This window comes from Actinia tenebrosa, unplaced genomic scaffold (assembly GCF_029948245.1).
Source record: "Actinia tenebrosa isolate PJP-AT-01 unplaced genomic scaffold, QUT_ActTen_1.0 PGA_scaffold5__44_contigs__length_20552954, whole genome shotgun sequence".
Lineage (NCBI taxonomy): Eukaryota > Metazoa > Cnidaria > Anthozoa > Actiniaria > Actiniidae > Actinia > Actinia tenebrosa.
Window position 1 is genome coordinate 14701437 of NW_028292582.1, and position 21010 is coordinate 14722446.

Consider the following 21010-nt stretch of genomic DNA (forward strand, 5'->3'; position numbering starts at 1 on the left):
TTTCGAAAATGTAAGGTAAATATCTAAGTCATATTATTGCAGATATTAAGCTCTTGCTTCACTGTACTATGCTACCTTATTTAGGATTAACGGCATGCGATAAATGTTTCAGTTGTCGCTTTCCCTGGCCTATAGACATCAAACTAAACTGAGCACAACTTATTTGATAACATATTTAATTAAATTTTAAGGTCATCTTCAAGTTCAAACATATCTCACGGATGCGTATCCCGAGTACCTAGAGTAGAGGATCTTAGTGACAGATAAGATAGGCTTTACTGCGTACCCTTAAAGTTAAAGTAATGTATATAGGTCTTTAGATATACTTTAATCGTGCATTTAAACGCTGTTAAATCTCTTTGTTCTGCATATTAAATTCACTTATATCACCTTTCTGTAAAGATTAACTAAATGTCACTTAAAGCTAACTTTTTCCTATGTTAGTCTTTAAGGAGATTTAAGTTTAGCATTAAAGCTCATATGCAGATTTAAGTAACTTTAAGGTTCTCTTAAAGTCATTTAAATGCGCCATTTCATCCTGTTCACACTGTGGTATATCACGCATGTAAAAGTAACGCCATGCTTTATATGTCTAAATCACACGACATTCACACTGTGGTTACATCACGCAAAACTAATAAAAGTGCGCAACACTGTTGCATCGGAAAATGCAGAGCAAATTTTGCTGGTATTGCCACTCCGCGTGCAACATATTATCATTGGTGCGCTAAGTAGATACTCTTTACTCAATAATATTTTATTATACACAACAGTGTAACGTGAATAGTTGCGCGATTTTGTTGCCCTAGTGCCGCACCTTAAGACAGCACTGCGATTTGAAGAACCAATACCAAGAGTTTATTCAAACAACAGTTGATAGACATAAAAGTACTGAGCAGAGAGAGTATGGTTTGTTTCTGATATTTCTAGATAGCGGAAGAAATCTGCGTGTGACTCTGCATTTCAATAAAGTCATAATGAATGATGATTCAAGAAATGGCCGTTATGAATGCCAAGGACGCAGAGGAGGTAGTCAACATGAATATGGATTCACTGTCACTGTTATTGAGAGTAAGTACTTCTCAATTCTCATCGAATCACAACCTGGCAAGAACCAAATCATGACGGATCGTTACATTTCTACCCACAGGAAGCGAGTTTCCTATAGTTCACGCCTCTGGTAATGTAACAGCAAAGTTTGGGGAGCGAATTCAACTCAGCTGTAATGTCACCTTTAATAAAAAAGGCCCGTTAATGACAACCATCGGCAAGTTTACCTAGGCAAAAGATGGAAGGGTTGTAATCGCAAGTTATTGTCACCATTTCTCATCAATTAGACCTTTTTTTTTTTGAACGTAAGCCTAGCTGATGTGGGTGGAGTGGAGTACCTGCTGAGAGGAATTAGAAAGAGAAACATCACGAAAAATATAATCGTAAGAGGTCAGTTCAATTACTCATATGGGTACTGATACATTGCTGTAGAAAACATCGGTATAAAAAACTTACAGCAACATGATCGTTACTGGAATTATTTCTTTAGTTCAGCCTAGATTTTTCCCTGAAAAGAAAGAAGAAAAGAATATGAAGCGGCTTGTGTGCACTGCTCAGGGAAATCCACTGGTGACCGAATGGAAAAGAAAAAGCCTGCTCAACGATGGCATCTCGGTCATTCATACTAAAGGTATGAATAGATGAATGGATGAATAGATGGGATAGAAGAGATGGGGAGTGGATTGGAGTATGGATAGATGGGACGGACGGACGGACGGACGGACCTGTAGCTCGATAGATACTATTACGGTTGTGGATGTAAAACAGAATCAAACATTTTGTTTTTCATTCCAAAGAGTATAACGTATTGTCTTCTCTCGTTATTATCAGATAACTCATCCAAAGGAAAGTACGTTTTTTCTAACATGGATGGCTTCAAGGATCACACCTTGACCATCTATGACGTACAACCTAAAGACGCCGGCCAGTATTATTGCTGCATCAAGAACATCACAAGTCCTAGACCCCCCGAAGATATTAGTAACTGTCAGATCTTTGACGTTCAACCTCCAGGTCAGTATCAGTCTGTCATCGATAATCACGTGACATGGTTAAAGTTGACAACTGCTTTTATCACTATATCACTTTTACAAATTTACTTGGTTTTCATCTCAGTTTCTGTAGTTGGTAAAGCAAGTCTCACGTTTTCCATCATTCTCCTCGAACTGCTGCTGATTTGGTTGCTGTAATGGTCACGTGACTACTCCACCAGGTCACGTGATGCCTGAGGATGGTTTATCTATCATTTGACCAAAGTAATTCCTTGTCAATAAGATAAAGTGCACTCTTGTTCTTAGTGCTGAATTGTATTCCTTGATTGTACTAGGGTAGCATGGGTAGCCTCTCACCACTGTGGTCCGAGTTCGAGCCATGGCTCAGACTGGGTCTTATGTGAGTTGAGTTTGTTTGTTGTGTTGTTCTCTCCCTTGCCACGAGGGTTTTCTTCGGGATCTCCAGTTTCTTCCCTACGTAAAAAGCAATATGTGAGTTGAGTGTTGTATATTGTAAAATGATATAGAATGTAGTGGTGGTGCGTGTGGAGGGAACCTAACGGAAGAGCCCCGCATGGGGAGTGGTGGTTGTAAAATATAATCTAATCTAATTTACTTTATATAAGATAGTTAACAGTAATTTACTGTTTTATCTTACTTTATTCTGTAAACAAAATGAACATGTTTGAGTTTTCATTTGTGTACTCCAACAAAACAATAAAACGGGAGAAGATCTTAGCTTGTGTGATCTTTTAGCTCGTAATACTAGTCTTTTGAAAACCGTCCCTTCTCAGGTGAGCAAGCGTTACTTGGCGGGCTATATTTCAGTAGTATCGCACCGACCCAGGAATCTTGTCTCAACAGGTGATTTGCATGTGATGTGAAAGCAAAGACCACAAGATGACTGATGATATAGTTTCGAGTATAGTTTTATTAATGATATTGGATCATTCACTGACCTACTAACAACATGATCACTAGCTACTTTTAACAAGACTTGTAGATTAACTAGTAACTGATAGTCACATACTACTGAAAAGGTTGTGAAAAACGCGTAAACCTCTCTTCATAATAATCTATTTGTAATGTCACGCGTTTTCTGTTACGACATACAGGTCAATACTTAACAGGCGTCGTCAAAATAGTCCAAAAAAAATCAAAACTTTGACATTTTGGTTTCTTCATATAAGAGTGTGGTCTACATTCATTGTTGCGTGACTACTGATTAACTGTATTGCTTTACAAATATAAGTCATGTGAGTCTACAAGATCAACATGAGCACAGCCAGTACACCAACAAAAACAGTGTGGAAGTTCACCATGACACCAACACAACCTGTTTCACTTGCAGCAATAATGACAGAATATTATGATGGATAGATTCCTATGCACATTACTAGAAACAATGCACCTTACCCACTCTATGATCTTGATTATAGTTGGACCTGTGTCAACCACTGCACAGTCGATCTTTGATACAGTCAGCTTTTATTGAAAGTATTCAGTATTCAGTAAAATACACAAAACAATATTAATATTTAGTTGAATAATTCATTATTTTATTCAGCATTTCCAGATAAATTAAAGTTACAGGTCAAGACAGTTCTTGCAATAATGACAGAATATTATAGATTCCTAAACGAAGGTGACAAGATGTATCTAAATTTTTTTTTAACTTCTTATTCTAGGTTCCAGTTTTTTATTTATTTATTTATTCATTTATTTATTACATTTTTACATTTTTACATTTTTACATTTTTACATTTTTACATTTTTACATTTTTACATTTTTACATTTTTACATTTTTACATTTTTACATTTTTACATTTTTACATTTTTACATTTTTACATTTTTACATTTTTACATTTTTACATTTTTACATTATTACATTTCCATTATTACATTTTCTACTATTAGAACATTTATATATTAAAACGCCATTTTTCATAAAATTGCTCTAAGGTCTGGTTTTTTATAGCAACATATTTTTCTACTTCGTATTTCCTTTGCATAAAGTTTTTAAAGACACTAAACTTTGTGATTGACCTTAATTTCCTGCAGTCCCATATATAAATCTTTCCTAATATTAACAGATAATTTTGTAAGTTAAACATTTTTGACAGTTCAACTCCCAAGATAATATCTTGCAATTTAAGATTTCTTTTTTCTTTGGTTTTCAGGAACCAATAACTCCCAAAATCCTCCCAAAACCTCTTAACAAACACACAAAGAAACATAACGTGATGTAAAGTTTCGACTTGTATATAACAGAATGAACAATTATTTGAGGTCACGTAACCTATTTTGTAAAGTTTGTCATTCGTTTATAAAATGGAATTTAGGCTTTTTCATAAGGCTCCCTACAAACACAATGAGGCCTCATAAAAATGTCCTTCAAACTTATATTATCTATTTCAAACTTCATTTGAAGATGCCTAACGTTATTTGGTACTTTTCCTTTTTGCGTTACAAGATGTATCTAAATGCTTTTGAAACCATGCACTTACAGGTCAAGAGCATATATAACTAAACTGTTGCTTTTAATTAATAAACACTTACTGAATATTAATGTGTACAAGTAAAAAGCAATCCAACGGCTCTATAGGTCTATTTTTTCGATGATTTTACGATATCAATTTATTTAGCCCATGAAAAATAGAAACATTAATAGTTGTGGGTTGTAAAACAACATAATTTACTGTATTCTCTCACGAGGGAGATAAATCAATTGAAATTATAAACTTTATTTGTTTTATTCCAATTATAATTTCACTTATTGTTATATAAACATTTTACTATTGAAGATATGACATAAACTTGCTGTTTATTAATTTTTTCCATGGAAACAAGTTTTCCCTTTCCAATACCATCTTACTATATTGACTCTCCCATAACACAATATGAAGGAAAAGGATAAATCAATCCGCAGCACTTCACTTTCAATCTGAAATGACTAGTAATGAGTTATGATATTCCACCATTTTGGAGATGACGTCTCACGCATATGTCATCAGCGAGCTATTGTTCTGCCACCAAAAACAAAACATCTGTAAGCAAGCTGAACTGACGAATCTAGTGAATACTAGTGGAAGAAAGACACAGCCATGGAATCCCTGTGGATCACCAAAAGTTTTGTCGTCCTTTTATTGTTGTACTTCAATTCTTCTGCTCAAGGTAACTGTTAATCAAATGGATAACCAAAAGCAATAACACAGGCGACTCTTCAACAGCCTGAATGTCTCTATCTATTGAGTATATGCGTGTCAGATCTGTAAAGGATCGAGATCCCTATTCAACACTGACTGAGATCGTTTCAGGTTTGTGTTCATTATAGAACATCACTTTATACCAGGCAGAAACAATACTGCATATGGAATGTCAAAAGATAAATGCCTACAAAATGGAAATAATAAAGCGAATGCATGCTATTGGTCTTTTCAATTCACATACAACCACGATTAAGCTAATGCCTGTACCAGGAAAATCACCAAATACTGTAATCCAAAAACAGGGTTTATTTGTTTTTCGTTCCTATCCAGGGCACTGTATGTAGATATACGTTGACTCAATGTTGACGTCTTTTCTAGCCTATTTTTTTTGGTGTTTTTATTATAACTATATCTGTCTGTCTGGAGCAAGTATAGGTAATGAAGGGTTATTTATGTATGTTCGTTTGCTCAGAAATAGAGAACTTATCGCGATTACTAAACGTCGAGAATATCGGTAGCCCACAAACCAAAAGAAAATGATTATTATTACAACAGCTTTATACCAACACCATCATTCTTATCTTGCTTAACTATAGGTGCTCCTAGAATAGTCGCTCCTTATCCAGATAATCTGTACGCTATTGAAAATGAGAAGACACAAGTTACCTGTGTAGTGGAAGACACAGTTTCCAATCCAGATGAGATAATATTTGTAAGGAAGAGTCGTTTTGGTGACGTTGAACTCATAAGAGATGAAGGACCTGATGGACGCATCTATTATCAAAATGAAACCTTGGGTTAGTGATATTAATGAAAGCTGTCGTGTCAACAAATGTAATATCACACTGTTACATCACGCAAGAGTAACACCGTGCACCACACCACACTGTGGTTACATCACGCGAGAGTAACACCACACCGCACTGTGGTTACATCACGCGAAAGTAACACCACACCGCACTGTGGTTACGTCGAGCATCGCCAACACCACACTGTGGTATATCGCGCATGTAAAAGTAACCCCATGCTTCATATGTCTAAATCACACGACATTCACACTGTGGTTACATCACGCAAAACTAATAAAAGTGCGCAACACTGTTGCATCGGAAAATGCAGAGCAAATTTTGCTGGTATTGCCACTCCGCGTGCAACATATTATCATTGGTGTGTTAAGTAGATACTCTTTACTCAATAATATTTTGTTGTACACAACAGTGTAGCGTGAATAGTTGTGCGATTTTGTTGCCCTAGTGCCGCACCTTAAGAACACACTACGATTTGATGAACCTATACCACGAGCAAGGGTGTAATCATAGTCTTGTCCTTTATTTAAATTTAAACAACAGTTGATAGACATAAAAGTACTGAGCAGAGAGTGGATTGTAATAATAATAATCATCTTTATTGGGTGAACTAATAAAGCAGTGAGCTTATTTCCAATTAGGCCCATATAGACTAAATTATATATATATATATATATATATATATATATATATATATATATATATATATATAAATACAGCGATATGCAGAAATTCTGATCCTACCAAGTATATAGTATAACTATATCGGGTGCATTATGGATAATAGACCCGCGGGATTCAAAGCTAAGTACCAAAACGTTGGTTGGCCTACCAAGTGTTGTTTATGAACAGCGCTAAAGTCAAGAGTCGGGAACTATGTGTTCACTTTTTAATACCTCTACACTATTAGAAAAAATGTCATTTTGTAAACGGTTTTATTGATGTGAAATGAAACATTGGAAGTTTTGCAATTGATTGAGTTTAAAATCAGTTCTGAAATCGCTCTTCTTGGAAGTTTCGGTTGAGCTGAGCTCAATTCTGAACTCGTTCTTCGCTTATCTATATGCGCCCTTCTAAAACAATCAATCACTGCGAGGACAGCAAAACCAAAACTTCTGGTAATATGACTTATGACAAAAGTGGTACAAAAATTGTTCATGAGCTACTCTGGATAGAATATTTTGCTTTATTCGTAGTCTACCGTGTTATTGTTATTGAGCGTCAACTCAGTCAAATCTCAGTTGAAGAACAGGCTGAATATAATTTCTAGATAATCTAATTTCTAGAGGTTATTCTTACTTATTCTTCCACTTCTCCTCTGATAACTTAGTGATTTTTTAATGGTTATTTTTTCTTTTATTTTTCTCTCTCTCTCTCTCTTTAGGCTCAAGCTATTAAAAGCTTAGTTTGCAGTTTTATGCAAAACAAGTTCACTCACGAGAGTGAAAGTTTGAATATTAATCATCATTGCATTTAAAGCCGTTTCTATTAATCAAAATTGCTTAAAATAAACAGCGGTTTATATTCAAAATAACGCCGACTGTCGAGTCCTAGGAGGGTGAAAATTCTTTTTCTGGTTGGAACAAACGGAGTTTGTTTTGAAAGGTAACTTATCTTAACCAAATGCCAGCCAACGCTTTGGTACTTTGAATCCCGCTTTGAATCCCGCGAGTCCATTACCCATAATGCACCCGATATAGTTATATACTATATACTTGATTGGATCAGAATTTCTGCATATCGCTGTATATATATATATATATATATATATACACTCGATTGCAGAAACGTTGTAGTATACATTTATACATTTATACAAATACCTAATGAGATGCATATTGCTATTTTACTTTTCTAACCCTCAAAACCAATTGATTTATAGTCTGTAGGATGTAAAACGCAAGAATAAAATATTTTGACGTTCATTGAATGAAACAAATAATAAATAAAGCGAGTTTTCTGTTATGCATATCATTAATTATACTGAATAAATTAGGTATTTGTATAAATGTATACTACAACCTTTCTGCAATCAAGTGTATATATATATACACTTGATTGCAAAAAGGTTGTAGTATATGTTTATACATATATCTAATGAGATGCAAGATATCAAATGAGATGCAAAACTTAAATATTAACTTATTTGATCTTCCTTATCTTCTATTGTATCAAAGACATACATAGTGAACAAAGTCAAGTTAAAAAAAGTATTTTCCACAAAATGTAGTGGCTAAGCAACCGTATGTAAGCATGTTTTACGTTCTGCATCTCATTTGATATCTTGCAAGATTATAGTGTATATATAAGTGTATATATATATATATATATATATATATATACACACTCGATTGCAGAAAGTTTATACATATATACATTTATACAAATACCTAATGAGATGCATATTGCAATTTTACTTTTTTAACCCTCAAAACCAATCTATTTGTAATCTGTAGGATGTAAAATACAAGAATAAAATATTTTGACGTTTATTGAATGAAACAAATAATAAATAAAGCGAGTTTTCTGTTTTGCATATCATTAAATATACTGAATAAATTAGGTATTTGTATAAATGTATACTACAACCTTTCTTCAATCGAGTGTATATATATATATATATATATATATATATATATACACACAATAAAAATTTTACAAAATTATTCAAAAACGTTTATTCTAATCTATACATATTTTAGCTCTAAAACCGTACACCTATCTACTTAACTATATCTAAGGATTTGTATTTCTATTGAATTGCTATATCTACAGTGTTTCCATATACAGCTATATTAGGTACCCCAACCAATTTATCTACACTAATCTAAAAAAAGTTAAGCTTAACTAATAATAGTGTAAGAAACCGAGAATTGCACAATAAGTCAAGAAGCATCAATACATATTCTTAAGAGAATAAGAGAGAAATATCAAATTCCCTTGCCGGGAATCGAACACACGTCTTCGGTATTCTTCTCCGATGTGTTAACCACTACACCATTCTAAAGTTTACAATATTTTAGAGTGGGCCAAACTAGTGTGTTATATGATAGTAGCAAGTGCTTTTTAGACAGGGCAGTTTAACTTTCCTAACGAGCTCCAGTTTTGAATTACATTTCTTAATGGTTTTATGTACATCGTTTGTTTCTGATATTTCTAGATGGCGGAAGAAAGCTACGTGTGACTCTGCATTTCAATGAAGTCATAATGAATGATGATACAAGAAATGGTGGTTATGAATGCCAAGGACGCACAGGAGGTAGTCAACATGAATATGGATTCACTGTCACTGTTATTCAATGTAAGTACTTCTCAATTCTCATCGAATCACAACCTGGCAAGAACCAAATCATGACGGATCGTTACATTTCTACCCACAGTAAGCGAGATCCCTGAAGTTCATGCCTCTGGTAATATAACAGCAAAGTTTGGGGAGCGAATTCAACTGAGCTGTAATGTCACCTTTAAAAAAAAAGGCCCGTTAATGACAACCATCGGCAAGTTTACCTGGGCAAAAGATGGAAGGGTTGTAATCGCAAGTTATTGCCGTCCCCATTTCTCATCAATTAAACCTTTGGTTTTGAACGTAAGCCTAGCTGATGTGGGTGGTACATATTCTTGTTACTTGGAGTACCTGCTGAGAGGAATTAGAAAGAGAAACATCACGAAAACTATTATCGTAAGAGGTCAGTTCAATTACTCATATGGATACTGATACATTGCTGTAGAAAACATCGTTATAAAATCTTACAGCAACATGATCGTTACTGGAATTATTTCTATAGTTCAGCCTAGATTTTTCACTGAAAAGAAAGAAGAAAAGAATGTGATTCGGCTTGTGTGCACTGCTCAGGGAAATCCACTGGTGACCGAATGGAAAAGAAAAAATCTGTTCAACGATGACATCTGGGTCTTTGATACGAAAGGTATGAATAGATGAATGGATGGACAGATGGGATAGAAGGAATGGGGGTTGGGTTGGAGTATGGATGGATAGATGAGATGGATGGATGGATGTGGATGGATGGATGGATGGATGGATGGGATGGGATAGGATAGGATAGGATGGGATGGATGGTGCGTCAGTGGGTTGGTGGGTGGATGCGTGGGTGAATAAGTAGATATTTTAATAGTTCAGCTTTTTTTGATCAAGAACTCTCGGAAACGTCTGTGGAACCATAGAAAGTGTAGTTCCATAGATACTATTACGGTTTTGGATGGAAAAATCAAACATTTTGATTTTCATTCCAAAGAGTACAACGCATCGTATTCTCTCGTTATTATCAGATAACTCATCCAAAGGAAAGTACGTTTTTTCTAACATGGATGGCTTCAAGGATCACACCTTGACCATCTATGACGTACAACCTAAAGACGCCGGCCAGTATTATTGCTGCATCAAGAACATCACAAGTCCCAGACCCCCAGAAGATATCAGTAACTGTCAGATCTTTGACGTCCAACCTCCAGGTCAGTATCAGTCTGTCATCGATAATCACGTGACATGGTTAAAGTTGACAACTGCTTTTATCACTATTTCCCTTTTACAAATTTACTTGGTTTTACGTCTCAGGTTCTGTAGTTGGCAAAGCAAGTCTCATGTTTCCCGTCATTCTCCTCGAACTGCTGCTGAATTGGTTGCTGTAATGGTCACGTGACTACTCCACCAGGTCACGTGATGCCTGAGGATGGTTTATCTATCATTTGACCAAAGTAATTCCTTTCAATAAGATAAAGTGCACTCTTATTCTTAGTGCTGAATTGTATTAAATGCCTTGATTGTACTAGGGTGGCATAGGTGACGTAGTGGTTTACCGCTCGCCTCTCACCACTGTGGTCCGAGTTCGAGCCCCGGCTCAGACTGGATGTTATTTGAGTTGAGTTTGTTTGACGTGTTGTGCTCTCCCTTGCCACGAGGTTTTATCCGGAATCTCCAGCTTCTCCTTCCGTAAAAAGCAATATGTGAGTTGAGTGTTGTGTATTGTAAATATAGAATGTAGTGGTAATGCGTGTGGAGGGAACCTCACGGAAGAGCCCCGCATGGGAAGTGGTGGTTGTAAAATATAATCTAATCTAATTTAATTTATATAAGATAGTTAACAGTAATTTACTTTTTTTTATCTGTAAACAAAATGAACATGTTTGAGTTTTCATTTGTGTACTCCAACAAAACAATAAAACGGGAGAAGATCTTAGCTTGTGTGATCTTTTAGCTCGTAATACTAGTCTTTTGAAAACCATCCCTCGCTCAGGTGAGCAAGCGTTACTTGGCGGGCTATATTTCAGTAGTATCGCACCGACCCTGGAATCTTGTCTCAACAGGTGATTTGCATGTGATGTGAAAGCAAAGACCACAAGATGACTCATGATATCGTCTCGAGTATAGTTTTATTAATGATATTGGATCATTCACTGACCTACTAACAACATGATCACTAGCTACTTTTAACAAGACTTGTAGAGCAACTAGTAACTGCTAGTCACATACTACTGAAAAGGTGAAAAACGCGTAAAACTCTCATCATAATAATCTGTTTGTAATGTCACGCCATTTCTGTTACGACATACAGGTCAATACTTAACAGGCATCGTCAAAATAGTCCAAGTGAAATCAAAACTTTGACATTTTGGTTTCTTCATATAACAGTGTGTCTACATTCATTGTTGGGTGACTACTGATTAACTGTATTGCTTTACAAATATAAGTCATGTGAGTCTACGAGATCAACATGAGCCCAGCCAGTACACCAACAAGAAAAGTGTGGAAGTTCCCCTTGACACCAACACAACCTGCTGTTTCACTTGCAGCAATAATGACAGAATATTATAGTAGTATAGGCCGCACCGCACGATCCGGATTTTCGTTGAGGATTTACTAATTTTGGGTGAGGATGGGTGAGGATGGCTGAGGAGCGGTGAGGATTTAATTATGTTCTAATACGTCACGCATTACGTGTATCATATGCGGTGGATTTAATTATTTCTATTACTTATTACCATAAAATGACGGGTAGGTATTGTGAAGTTGCCATGACGACCAATTGACGCCATGAGTTTATTGTTTGACAAGTTTGGGCAAGTCTTTTGTTTACCAATCCAATTTATAGAGCGCGGGGATTTTGAATTTTTAACTCCAAAACTCAACCAACCAACCAAGCAGGCAAAACCTAAAAATTTACTTTTGAGAAACTCAATGGCTACGTTATTCCAGTTAGGCTCTCGAGGATATTACGCTACCGTCAATGAATTCAAAAGACTAATGAAAATAAATGTTTTTTGAAACAATATTATGTGTTGAGCAAATTCATGATAATATCCTTCCTTAATAACCAGCCACGCCCTAATTCTATTGTTTTATGTAGGTTTTGAAACCCAGAGTAAGACCTACATTCTTAAAGCCGGGGGCGGCTTTGATTATCAGCAGGGGAGAGTGGGGCTGAATTCAAAACCCGGGCCAGGTTTTGAATTTGAAATTCAAGACCTGTCCCGGGTTTTGAATTCAGTTCCGCTGTTATCGCGAAACTGGAAAAAAAAGAAAAAAAAGAAAAAAAAAGAAGAAAAAGAAAACAATAACAATATGCAAATAGTTTTAATCAACTTAAACAACAAAACATAACTTGGTAATTAACAACACTTCATCAAGGTTTCTTAATTTTGTAGTCTTGCACTCTGATCAGAAAAAAATTATGTTAATATTGAACTTCCCTTTGATCTCATCCAAACGTCTCAGCTTCAGCTCATCTGATTGAGACTTCAGAACTTCTTGCTTCTGATCTTCCATCTTGGCCTTCTTTGTTTTCTCCTCCGCACAGCCATACAAGATATGGGACGCCATTACTTCTTGATTCGTAGAAGTGCGTTTGTATGCTCGTACGGCACTACTACGATGACCTAAATCAAATTAAATTTCAACAACGCCACCTAGCAGTTTTTCTATATCATTCACTTCAAAGATTGGTAATTCTTGGCTCGAAGAAGGTTGTGGAGTAATAAACAATTCATAGTCTTCGTCCTCAAGCTCAAACATCTTGCGACACCAACGTCTACGACAAACTGAATTATTTCTCATGATTTTCAAAATCGTCGTTACAAGATTGCATAACCATGTTCGTGCATCCAAAAATCTTAGATGTAATTTTCTCACAACTTTTAAACATTCCATGTTGGTCATTAACAAGCTATTCAAAAGCTCACAAACATCGAGATCATTGACATCGAATGGCCACGCTCTCACAAATCCAAAAACTGATAATTACAAATTGTCTTCCATTAAAACAATAGAATTGGGGCATGGCTGGTTATTAGACCAGTTCAAAACTACAAACTCGGACTTTCATTGAAACTTTCATTGAAACTCGGACTCTCGGCAGCGCCCTCGGTCTTGAATTTCAATGAAAGCCCTCGCCCTATGTTTTGAACCTTTATATAATTCTTTTAAAAGCAAACACCAAAGTTCAGCAATCAACCAAGTGTAAATATTCCAAACTCATCAAACTCAAGAAATACTTCGAGTTTTTGCTGACTTTTGTATCCAACACAATGCACTTAATGACTCGGAGGAGGAGGAGGAGGAGAGGAGGAGGAGGAGGAGGAGAGGAGGAGAGGAGCTATTGATAGCCAGGAAGCTAAGCTATTGATAGCCTGATAGCCTGATAGCTAAGCTATCGATAGCCTGATAGCTAAGCTATTGATAGACTGATAGCTAAGCTATCGATAGCCTGATAGCTAAGCTATTGATAGCCTGATAGCTAAGCTATTGATAGCCTGATAGCAGGAGGAGATGAGGTAATCTTACATCGACTTCTCATCGACCTCTCATCGACTCTCAATCATAGAAAAAATAAGCAAATATAAAATTATTATGTAATCAAATATTAATTTTGGTATTTCAAATGGTCTTGGCCATGAGATTCGTGTGTTTTCAATAACTAAATCGGATGGGCTGCCTGTGGAAATATACGAATTGGCCATGGGCTTCCTGTGTTTTTAAATAACTAAATCAGATATGGGCTTCCTGTAGATTTGTGCATTCATAAAATTGTTTTGATGCCGTGTCTTGTTTATCACGTGACAAAAAATGATTGAAGAAAAGAGATATGACAGCATTAATAAGCTTGAATGCCAAGGGAACTCAGAATCATTGTACTATGGTCCAGTATGAAATAGAACGATTGCTGTTTATATAATAAAGAACAAGATAACAGAACTAATCATTTTCAGCTGATTTTTGCATAATTAGGAAGAACTTAGTAGGTCTTATTGTTTATCGTTTATGAGTCATTAAGTGCATTGTGTTGGATACAAAAGTCAGCAAATACTCGAAGTATTTCTTGAGTTTGATGAGTTTGGAAGATTTACGCTTGGTTGATTGCTGAACTTTGGTGTTTGCTTTTAAAAGAATTATGGAAGGATATTATCATGAATTTGCTCAACACATAATATTGTTTCAAAAAACATTTATTTTCATTAGCCTTTTGAATTCATTGACGGTAGCGTAATATCCTCGAGAGCCTAACTGGAATAACGTAGCCATTGAGTTTCTCAAAAGTAAATTTTTAGGTTTTGCCTGCTTGGTTGGTTGGTTGAGTTTTGGAGTTAAAAATTCAAAATCCCCGCGCTCTATAAATTGGATTGGTAAACAAAAGACTTGCCCAAACTTGTCAAACAATAAACTCATGGCGTCAATTGGTCGTCATGGCAACTTCACAATACCTACCCGTCATTTTATGGTAATAAGTAATAAAAATAATTAAATCCACCGCATATGATACACGTAATGCGTGACGTATTAGAACATAATTAAATCCTCACCGCTCCTCAGTCATCCTCACCCATCCTCACCCAAAATTAGTAAATCCTCACCGAAAATCTGGATCGTGCGGTGCGGCCTATACTACTTATTATGATGGATAGATTCCTATGCACATTAGTAGAAACAATGCACTTTACCCACTCTATAATCTTGATCATAGTCGGACCTGTGCCAACCACTGCACAGTCGATCTTTGATGCAGTCAGCTTTTATTAAAAAGTATTCAGTATTCAGTAAAATACACAAAACAATATTAACAGTAAGTTGAATAATTCATTATTTTATTCAGCATTTCCAGATCAATTAAAGTTACTGGTCAAGACAGTTCTTAAGGTGGCTGGACCCCCTCACGCTTGACCGCTACCTTCCACTTTTGTCGTCATAACACGTGATTATGATGGAATATTTGTTTTCGTTCAGAAAATAATTCTAGCCTTGCAGAGCGTTCAACACTAAAATGCTTCTTACCACATAATTATATACTAGATGCCTCCATTTGTAGGGATTTTTGAAAAAATCTATCAAGCCAATTATGAGATATTTGAGATTCTTTAAATATAGTGCATAATCTACTTCAAAACTAAACAATGGATTTGATACGGCCGAAATTAATATTTCAGAGCAATATATTCACAAAAGTCATTGCTCATTTAGTTTTACTCTGTATCTAGTTGTAAAAGGAACATTTTGAAGGTAATCGACTTATGCGATTTTGTGAAAACGTATAATGCATAAGACGGGTTAAACATTTGATGCTCACTTTTCATTGCCGTTTTCTAGTCAATCTTACTAGATCTTCCATTATTCTAAAAATCGCTGATCATTTCTCTCAAAACTACGTCAGGATACAAATTAGAACTTAAACTAATATTACACAAAATTGCAAGAGCATTGAACTCATTTAACGCGATCTAAAGCAAACGAGAAATACAGAAAACATTGATCGTTTCCCAACGATTTGATGCTCTGGGAATTCTATTGTTTGCTAATGACCATAACACCAAATTCTTTCGTACCATGCACGGCCTCATCTCGCTTGGCTGCTTTCCGATTTACTCCCGAAGTTTGGTAATAAACAGTTTTTTTTATTCAAGCGTGGGACGTTTGTCATGATGTACTTTGCCGTCAGTGTGAGTGAATAGAATCGGCGAACATGCCTCAAATAAAAACTTCAAGAAAGAAGCGAGCAAGACTTTTGAGTTTAAATAAAGAGCCATACTTCGGGAGTAAATCGGAAAGCAGCCAAGCGAGATGAGACCGTGCATGGTGCGAAAGAATTTGGTGTTATGGTCATTAGTAAACAATAGAATTCCCAGAGCATCAAATCGTTGGGAAACGATCAATGTTTTCTGTATTTCTCGTTCGCTTTAGATCGCTTTAAATGAGTTCAATAGTCTTGCAATTTTGTATAATATTAGTTTAAGTTCTAATTTGTATCCTGACGTAGTTTTGAGAGAAATGATCAGCGAATTTTAGAATAATGGAAGATCTAGTAAGATTGACTAAAACACTGCGATGAAAAGTGAGCATCAAATGTTTACCCCGTCTTATGCACTATACGTTTTCACGAAATCGCATAAGTCGATTACCTTCAAAATGTTCCTTTTAAAACTAGATACAGAGTAAAACTAAATGAGCAATGACTTTTGTGAATATATAGCTCTGAAATATTAATTTCGGCCGTATCAAATCCATTGTTTAGTTTTGAAGTAGATTATGCACTATATTTAAAGAATCTCAAATATCTCATAATTGGCTTGATAGATTTTTTCAAAAATCCCTACAAATGGAGGCATCTAGTATATAATTATGTGGTAAGAAGCATTTTAGTGTTGAACGCTCTGCAAGGCTAGAATTATTTTCTGAACGAAAACAAATATTCCATCATAATCACGTGTTATGACGACAAAAGTGGAAGGTAGCGGTCAAGCGTGAGGGGGTCCAGCCACCTTAAACGAAGGTGACAAGATGTATCTAATTTTTTTTTTTTTTTTCTATTCTAGGTTCCAGTTTTTCATTTTTACATTTTTACATTTTTACATTATTACATTTCCATTATTACATTTTCTACTATTAGAACATTTATATATTAAAACACCATTTTTCATAAAATTGCTCTAAGGTCTTGTTTCTTATAGCAACATATTTTTCTACTTCGTATTTCCTTTGCATAAAGTTTTTAAAGACACTGAACTTTGGGATTGACCTAGATTTCCTGCAGTCCCATATATAAATCTTTCCTAATATTAACAGATAATTTTGTAAGTTAAACATTTTTGACTGTTCAACTCCCAAGATAATATCTTGCAATGTAAGATTCCTTTTTTCTTTGGTTTTCAGGAACCAATAACTCTCAAAATCCTCCCAAAACCTCTTAACAATCACACAAAGAAACATAACGTGATGTAAAGTTTCAAGTTGTATATCACAGAATGAACAATTATTTGAGGTCACGTAACCTATTTTGTAAAGTTTGTCATTCGTATGCAAAATGGAATTTAGGGTTTTGTATTGAAAGGCTGTTTCATAAGGCTCCCTACAAACAAAATGAGGCCTCATAAAAATGTCCTTCAAACTTATTTATCTATTTCAAACTTCATTTGAAGATGCCTAACATTATTTGGTACTTTTCCTTTTTGCGTTACAAGATGTATGTAAATGCTTTTGAAACCATGCACTTACAGGTCAAGAGCATATATAACTAAACTGTTGCATTTAATTAATAAACACTTACTGAATATTAATGTGTACAAGTAAAAAGCAATCCAACGTCTCTATAGGTCTATTTTTTCAATGATTTTACGATATCAATGTATTTAGCCCATGAAAAATAGAAACATTAATAGTTGTGGGTTGTAAAACAACATAATTTACGGTTTTCTCTCACGAGGGAGATAAATCAATTGAAATTATAAACTTTATTTGTTTTATTCCAATTATAATTTCACTTATTGTTATGTAAACTTACATTCTTGCTGTATTACTCTTTTCCATGGAAACACGTTTTCCCTTTCCTATACCATCTCATTATACTGACTCTCCCATAACACAATATGAAGGAAAAGGATAAATCAATCCGCAGCACTTCACTTCCAATCTGAAATGACTAGTAATAACAATTATATTACACGAATCTAGTGAATACTAGTGAAAGAACACAGACAAGACACAGTCATGGATCAATCCCTGCGGATGACCAAGAGGTTTATCGTCCTTTTATTGTTGTACTTCAATTCGTCTGCTCAAGGTAAGTGTTAATCAAATGGATAACCAAAAGCAATAACACAGGCGACTCTTCAACAGCCTGAATATCTCTATCTATGGAATATAAGCGTGTCAGATCTGTAAATGAAGGGTTATTTATGTATGCTCCTTTGCTCAGAATTTTTTTGAACAGAACTTATCGGGATTACTACTTAAATGTCGAGAACGGATTTCAGATATTTAATTGCTCATAAAAGTTTATCATGATTTAAAACGTGTCCGTACATATATCGTAAAAAATAGAATTCTGACAACAGCTTTATACCAACACCATCATTCTTATCTTGCTTAACTATAGGTGCTCCTAAGATAGTCGCTCCTTATCCAAATAATGTTTACGCTATTGAAAATGAGAAGACACAAGTCACCTGTGTAGTGGAAGACACAGTTTCCAATCCAGATGAGATAATATTTGTGAGGAAGAGTCGTTTTGGTGACGTTGAACCCATAAGAGATGAAGGACCTGATGGACGCATCTATTATCAAAGTGAAACCATGGGTTAGTGATATTAATGAAAGCTGTTGTGTCAAGAAATGTAACATAACACTGTTACATCACGCAAGAGTAACACCGTGCACCACACCACACTGTGGTAACATCACGCGAGAGTAACACAACACCTCACTGTGGTTACATCACGCAAGAGTAACTGACACCACACCGCACTGTGGTTATGTCGCGCATCGCTAACACTACGCTGTGGTATATAACGCATGTAAAAGTAACACCATGCTTCATATGTCTACATCACACGACATTCACACTGTGGTTACATCACGCAAAACTAATAAAAGTGCGCAACACTGTTGCATCGGAAAATGCAGAGGGAATTTTGCTGGTATTGCCACTCCGCGTGCAACATAAAATCATTGGTGCGTTAAGTAGATACTCTTTACTCAATAATATTTTATTATACACAACAGTATAACATGAATAGTTGCGCGATTTTGTTGCCCTAGTGCCGCACCTTAAGACCAAACTGCGATTTGATGAACCAATACCAAGAGTTTATTCAAACAACAGTTGATAGACAACTATTGAGCAGAAATGGTATGGTTTGTTTCTGATATTTCTAGATGGCGGAAGAAAGTTACGTGTGACTCTGCATTTCAATGAAGTCATAATGAATGATGATTCAAGATATGGCAGTTATGAATGTCAAGGACACACAGGAGGTGGTCAACATGAATATGGATTCACTGTCACTGTTATTCAATGTAAGTACTTCTCAATTCTCATCGAATCACAACCTTGAAAGAACCAAATCATGACGGATCGTTACATTTCTACCCACAGTAAGCGAGATACCTGAAATTCACGCCTCTGGTGATGTAACAGTAAAGTTTGGGGAGCGAATTCAACTCAGTTGTAATGTCACCGTTGCTAACAAAGGAGCGTTAAGGTCGACAACCATCGTCAAGTTTACGTGGACAAAAGATGGAAGGGTTGTAATCGCAAGTTACTGCCGTCCCCATTTCTCATCAATTAAACCTTTGGTTTTGAACGTAAGCCTAGCTGATGTGGGTGGTACATATTCTTGTTACTTGGAGTACCTGCTGAAAGGAATTAGAAAGAGAAACATCACGAAAACTATTATCGTAAGAGGTCAGTTCAATCACTCATATGGATACTGATACATTGCTGTAGAAAACATCGGTAAAAAAAACTTACAGCAACATGATCGTTACTGGAATTATTTCTTTAGTTCAGCCTAGATTTTTCCCTGAAAAGAAAGAAGAAAAGAATGTGAATCGGCTTGTGTGCACTGCTCAGGGAAATCCACTGGTAACCGAATGGAAAAGAAAAAATCTTCTCAACGATGACATCTGGGTCTTTGATTCGAAAGGTATGAATAGATGAATGGATGAATAGATGGGATAGAAGGAATGGGGGCTGGGTTGGAGTATGGATGGATAGATGAGATGGATGGATGGTGGGTAGGTTGGTGTATAGATGGCTAGATGGGATGGAAGGATGGATGTGGATTGATGGATGGATGGGATGGGATGGGATGGGATAGGATGGGATGGATGGTGCGTCATTGGGTTGGTGGGTGGATGTGGGTGAATAAGTAGATATTTTTATAGTTCTTTTTTTCAAGAACTCTCGGAAACGTCTGTGGAAGCATAGAAAGTGTAGTTCAATAGATACTATTACAGTTTTGGATGGAAAAATTAAACATTTTGTTTTTCATTCCAAAAAGTATAACGCATTGTTTTCTCTCATTATCATCAGATAACTCATCCAAAGGAAAGTACGTTTTTTCTAACATGGATGGCTTCAAGGATCACACCTTGACCATCTATGACGTACAACCTAAAGACGCCGGCCAGTATTATTGCTGCATCAAGAACATCACAAGTCCCAGACCCCCCGAAGATATTAGTAACTGTCAGATCTTTAAAGTCCAACCCCAACCTCTACTCCAAACCCATCCCCCATCCCCACTCACTACACCACCTCCAGGTCAGTATTAATAATCTGTCATCGATAATCACGTGACATGGTTAAAGTTAACAACTGCTTTTATTTTTTTTTCCCCTTTTACAAATTTACTTGATTTTCCGTCTCAGGTTCTGTAGTTGGCAAAGCAAGTCTCACGTTTTGCATAATTCTCCTTGACCTGCTGCTGATTTGGTTGCTGTTATGACCACGTGACTACTCAAACAGGTCACGTGATGCCTGAGGATGGAAGTATCCATCATTGGATGTGTGCACTCTTAGACTTATTGCTGAATTGTATTGAATGCCTTCATTGTACTTTATATAAGACAGTTAGCAGTAATTTACTTTTTTATCGGTAAACAAAATGAATATGTTTGAGTTTTCATTTGTGTACTCCAACAAAACAATAAAATGGGAAAAGATCTTAGC

At 35.8% G+C, this 21010-nt stretch overlaps 3 protein-coding genes across 6 annotated transcripts; all 3 read left to right on the forward strand.

Moving 5' to 3' along the window:
• Positions 1 to 3482, forward strand: LOC148906664 (uncharacterized). 3 transcript variants are annotated; one of them, XM_089038532.1, is made up of 6 exons: positions 1 to 15; positions 931 to 1071; positions 1151 to 1440; positions 1541 to 1681; positions 1882 to 2064; positions 2167 to 3482. In XM_089038532.1, exons 4-6 carry the CDS (start codon positions 1582 to 1584, stop codon positions 2238 to 2240), a joined length of 357 nt encoding a protein of 118 aa, XP_088894658.1. In that variant the 5' UTR covers positions 1 to 15; positions 931 to 1071; positions 1151 to 1440; positions 1541 to 1581; the 3' UTR covers positions 2241 to 3482. The 3 variants fall into 3 exon arrangements, with proteins under 3 accessions (XP_088894658.1, XP_088894657.1, XP_088894656.1); XM_089038531.1 differs by lacking the exon at positions 1 to 15 and having other exon boundaries at positions 830 to 1071; XM_089038530.1 differs by lacking the exons at positions 1 to 15; positions 931 to 1071; positions 1151 to 1440 and having other exon boundaries at positions 1462 to 1681.
• Positions 3483 to 5058: 1576 nt separating this feature from the next.
• On the forward strand, positions 5059 to 21008 carry LOC148906665 (uncharacterized). Of its 2 annotated transcripts, none has more exons than XM_089038517.1 (7): positions 5059 to 5218; positions 18434 to 18634; positions 19213 to 19353; positions 19433 to 19741; positions 19842 to 19982; positions 20372 to 20602; positions 20710 to 21008. In XM_089038517.1, the coding sequence occupies exons 1-7, from the start codon at positions 5149 to 5151 to the stop codon at positions 20784 to 20786; spliced, it is 1170 nt and encodes a 389-aa protein (XP_088894643.1). In that variant the 5' UTR covers positions 5059 to 5148; the 3' UTR covers positions 20787 to 21008. The 2 variants fall into 2 exon arrangements, with proteins under 2 accessions (XP_088894643.1, XP_088894642.1); XM_089038516.1 differs by lacking the exon at positions 5059 to 5218 and adding an exon at positions 17855 to 18118.
• LOC148906666 (uncharacterized) lies at positions 5240 to 11254 on the forward strand. Its single transcript, XM_089038522.1, has 7 exons — positions 5240 to 5361; positions 5850 to 6050; positions 9220 to 9360; positions 9440 to 9745; positions 9845 to 9985; positions 10347 to 10529; positions 10633 to 11254. Exons 1-7 carry the CDS (start codon positions 5280 to 5282, stop codon positions 10704 to 10706), a joined length of 1128 nt encoding a protein of 375 aa, XP_088894648.1. The 5' UTR covers positions 5240 to 5279; the 3' UTR covers positions 10707 to 11254.
• Positions 21009 to 21010: the final 2 nt, after the last annotated feature.

What these genes read in the sequence shown, in the direction of transcription:
- LOC148906664 (XM_089038530.1), top strand. Translation starts at nt 1,513, where the DNA reads ATGATCGTTACTGGAATTATTTCTTTAGTTCAGCCTAGATTTTTCCCT. An exon ending in CTCGGTCATTCATACTAAAG is followed by an intron (nt 1,682 to 1,881) that starts GTATGAATAGAT and finishes CGTTATTATCAG; the next exon opens with ATAACTCATCCAAAGGAAAG. An exon ending in CTTTGACGTTCAACCTCCAG is followed by an intron (nt 2,065 to 2,166) that starts GTCAGTATCAGT and finishes TTTTCATCTCAG; the next exon opens with TTTCTGTAGTTGGTAAAGCA.
- LOC148906666 (XM_089038522.1), top strand. Translation starts at nt 5,280, where the DNA reads ATGTCTCTATCTATTGAGTATATGCGTGTCAGATCTGTAAAGGATCGA. An exon ending in ACTGACTGAGATCGTTTCAG is followed by an intron (nt 5,362 to 5,849) that starts GTTTGTGTTCAT and finishes GCTTAACTATAG; the next exon opens with GTGCTCCTAGAATAGTCGCT. An exon ending in CTTTGACGTCCAACCTCCAG is followed by an intron (nt 10,530 to 10,632) that starts GTCAGTATCAGT and finishes TTTACGTCTCAG; the next exon opens with GTTCTGTAGTTGGCAAAGCA.
- LOC148906665 (XM_089038516.1), top strand. Translation starts at nt 18,046, where the DNA reads ATGGATCAATCCCTGCGGATGACCAAGAGGTTTATCGTCCTTTTATTG. An exon ending in TTATCAAAGTGAAACCATGG is followed by an intron (nt 18,635 to 19,212) that starts GTTAGTGATATT and finishes TGATATTTCTAG; the next exon opens with ATGGCGGAAGAAAGTTACGT. An exon ending in CTGGGTCTTTGATTCGAAAG is followed by an intron (nt 19,983 to 20,371) that starts GTATGAATAGAT and finishes CATTATCATCAG; the next exon opens with ATAACTCATCCAAAGGAAAG.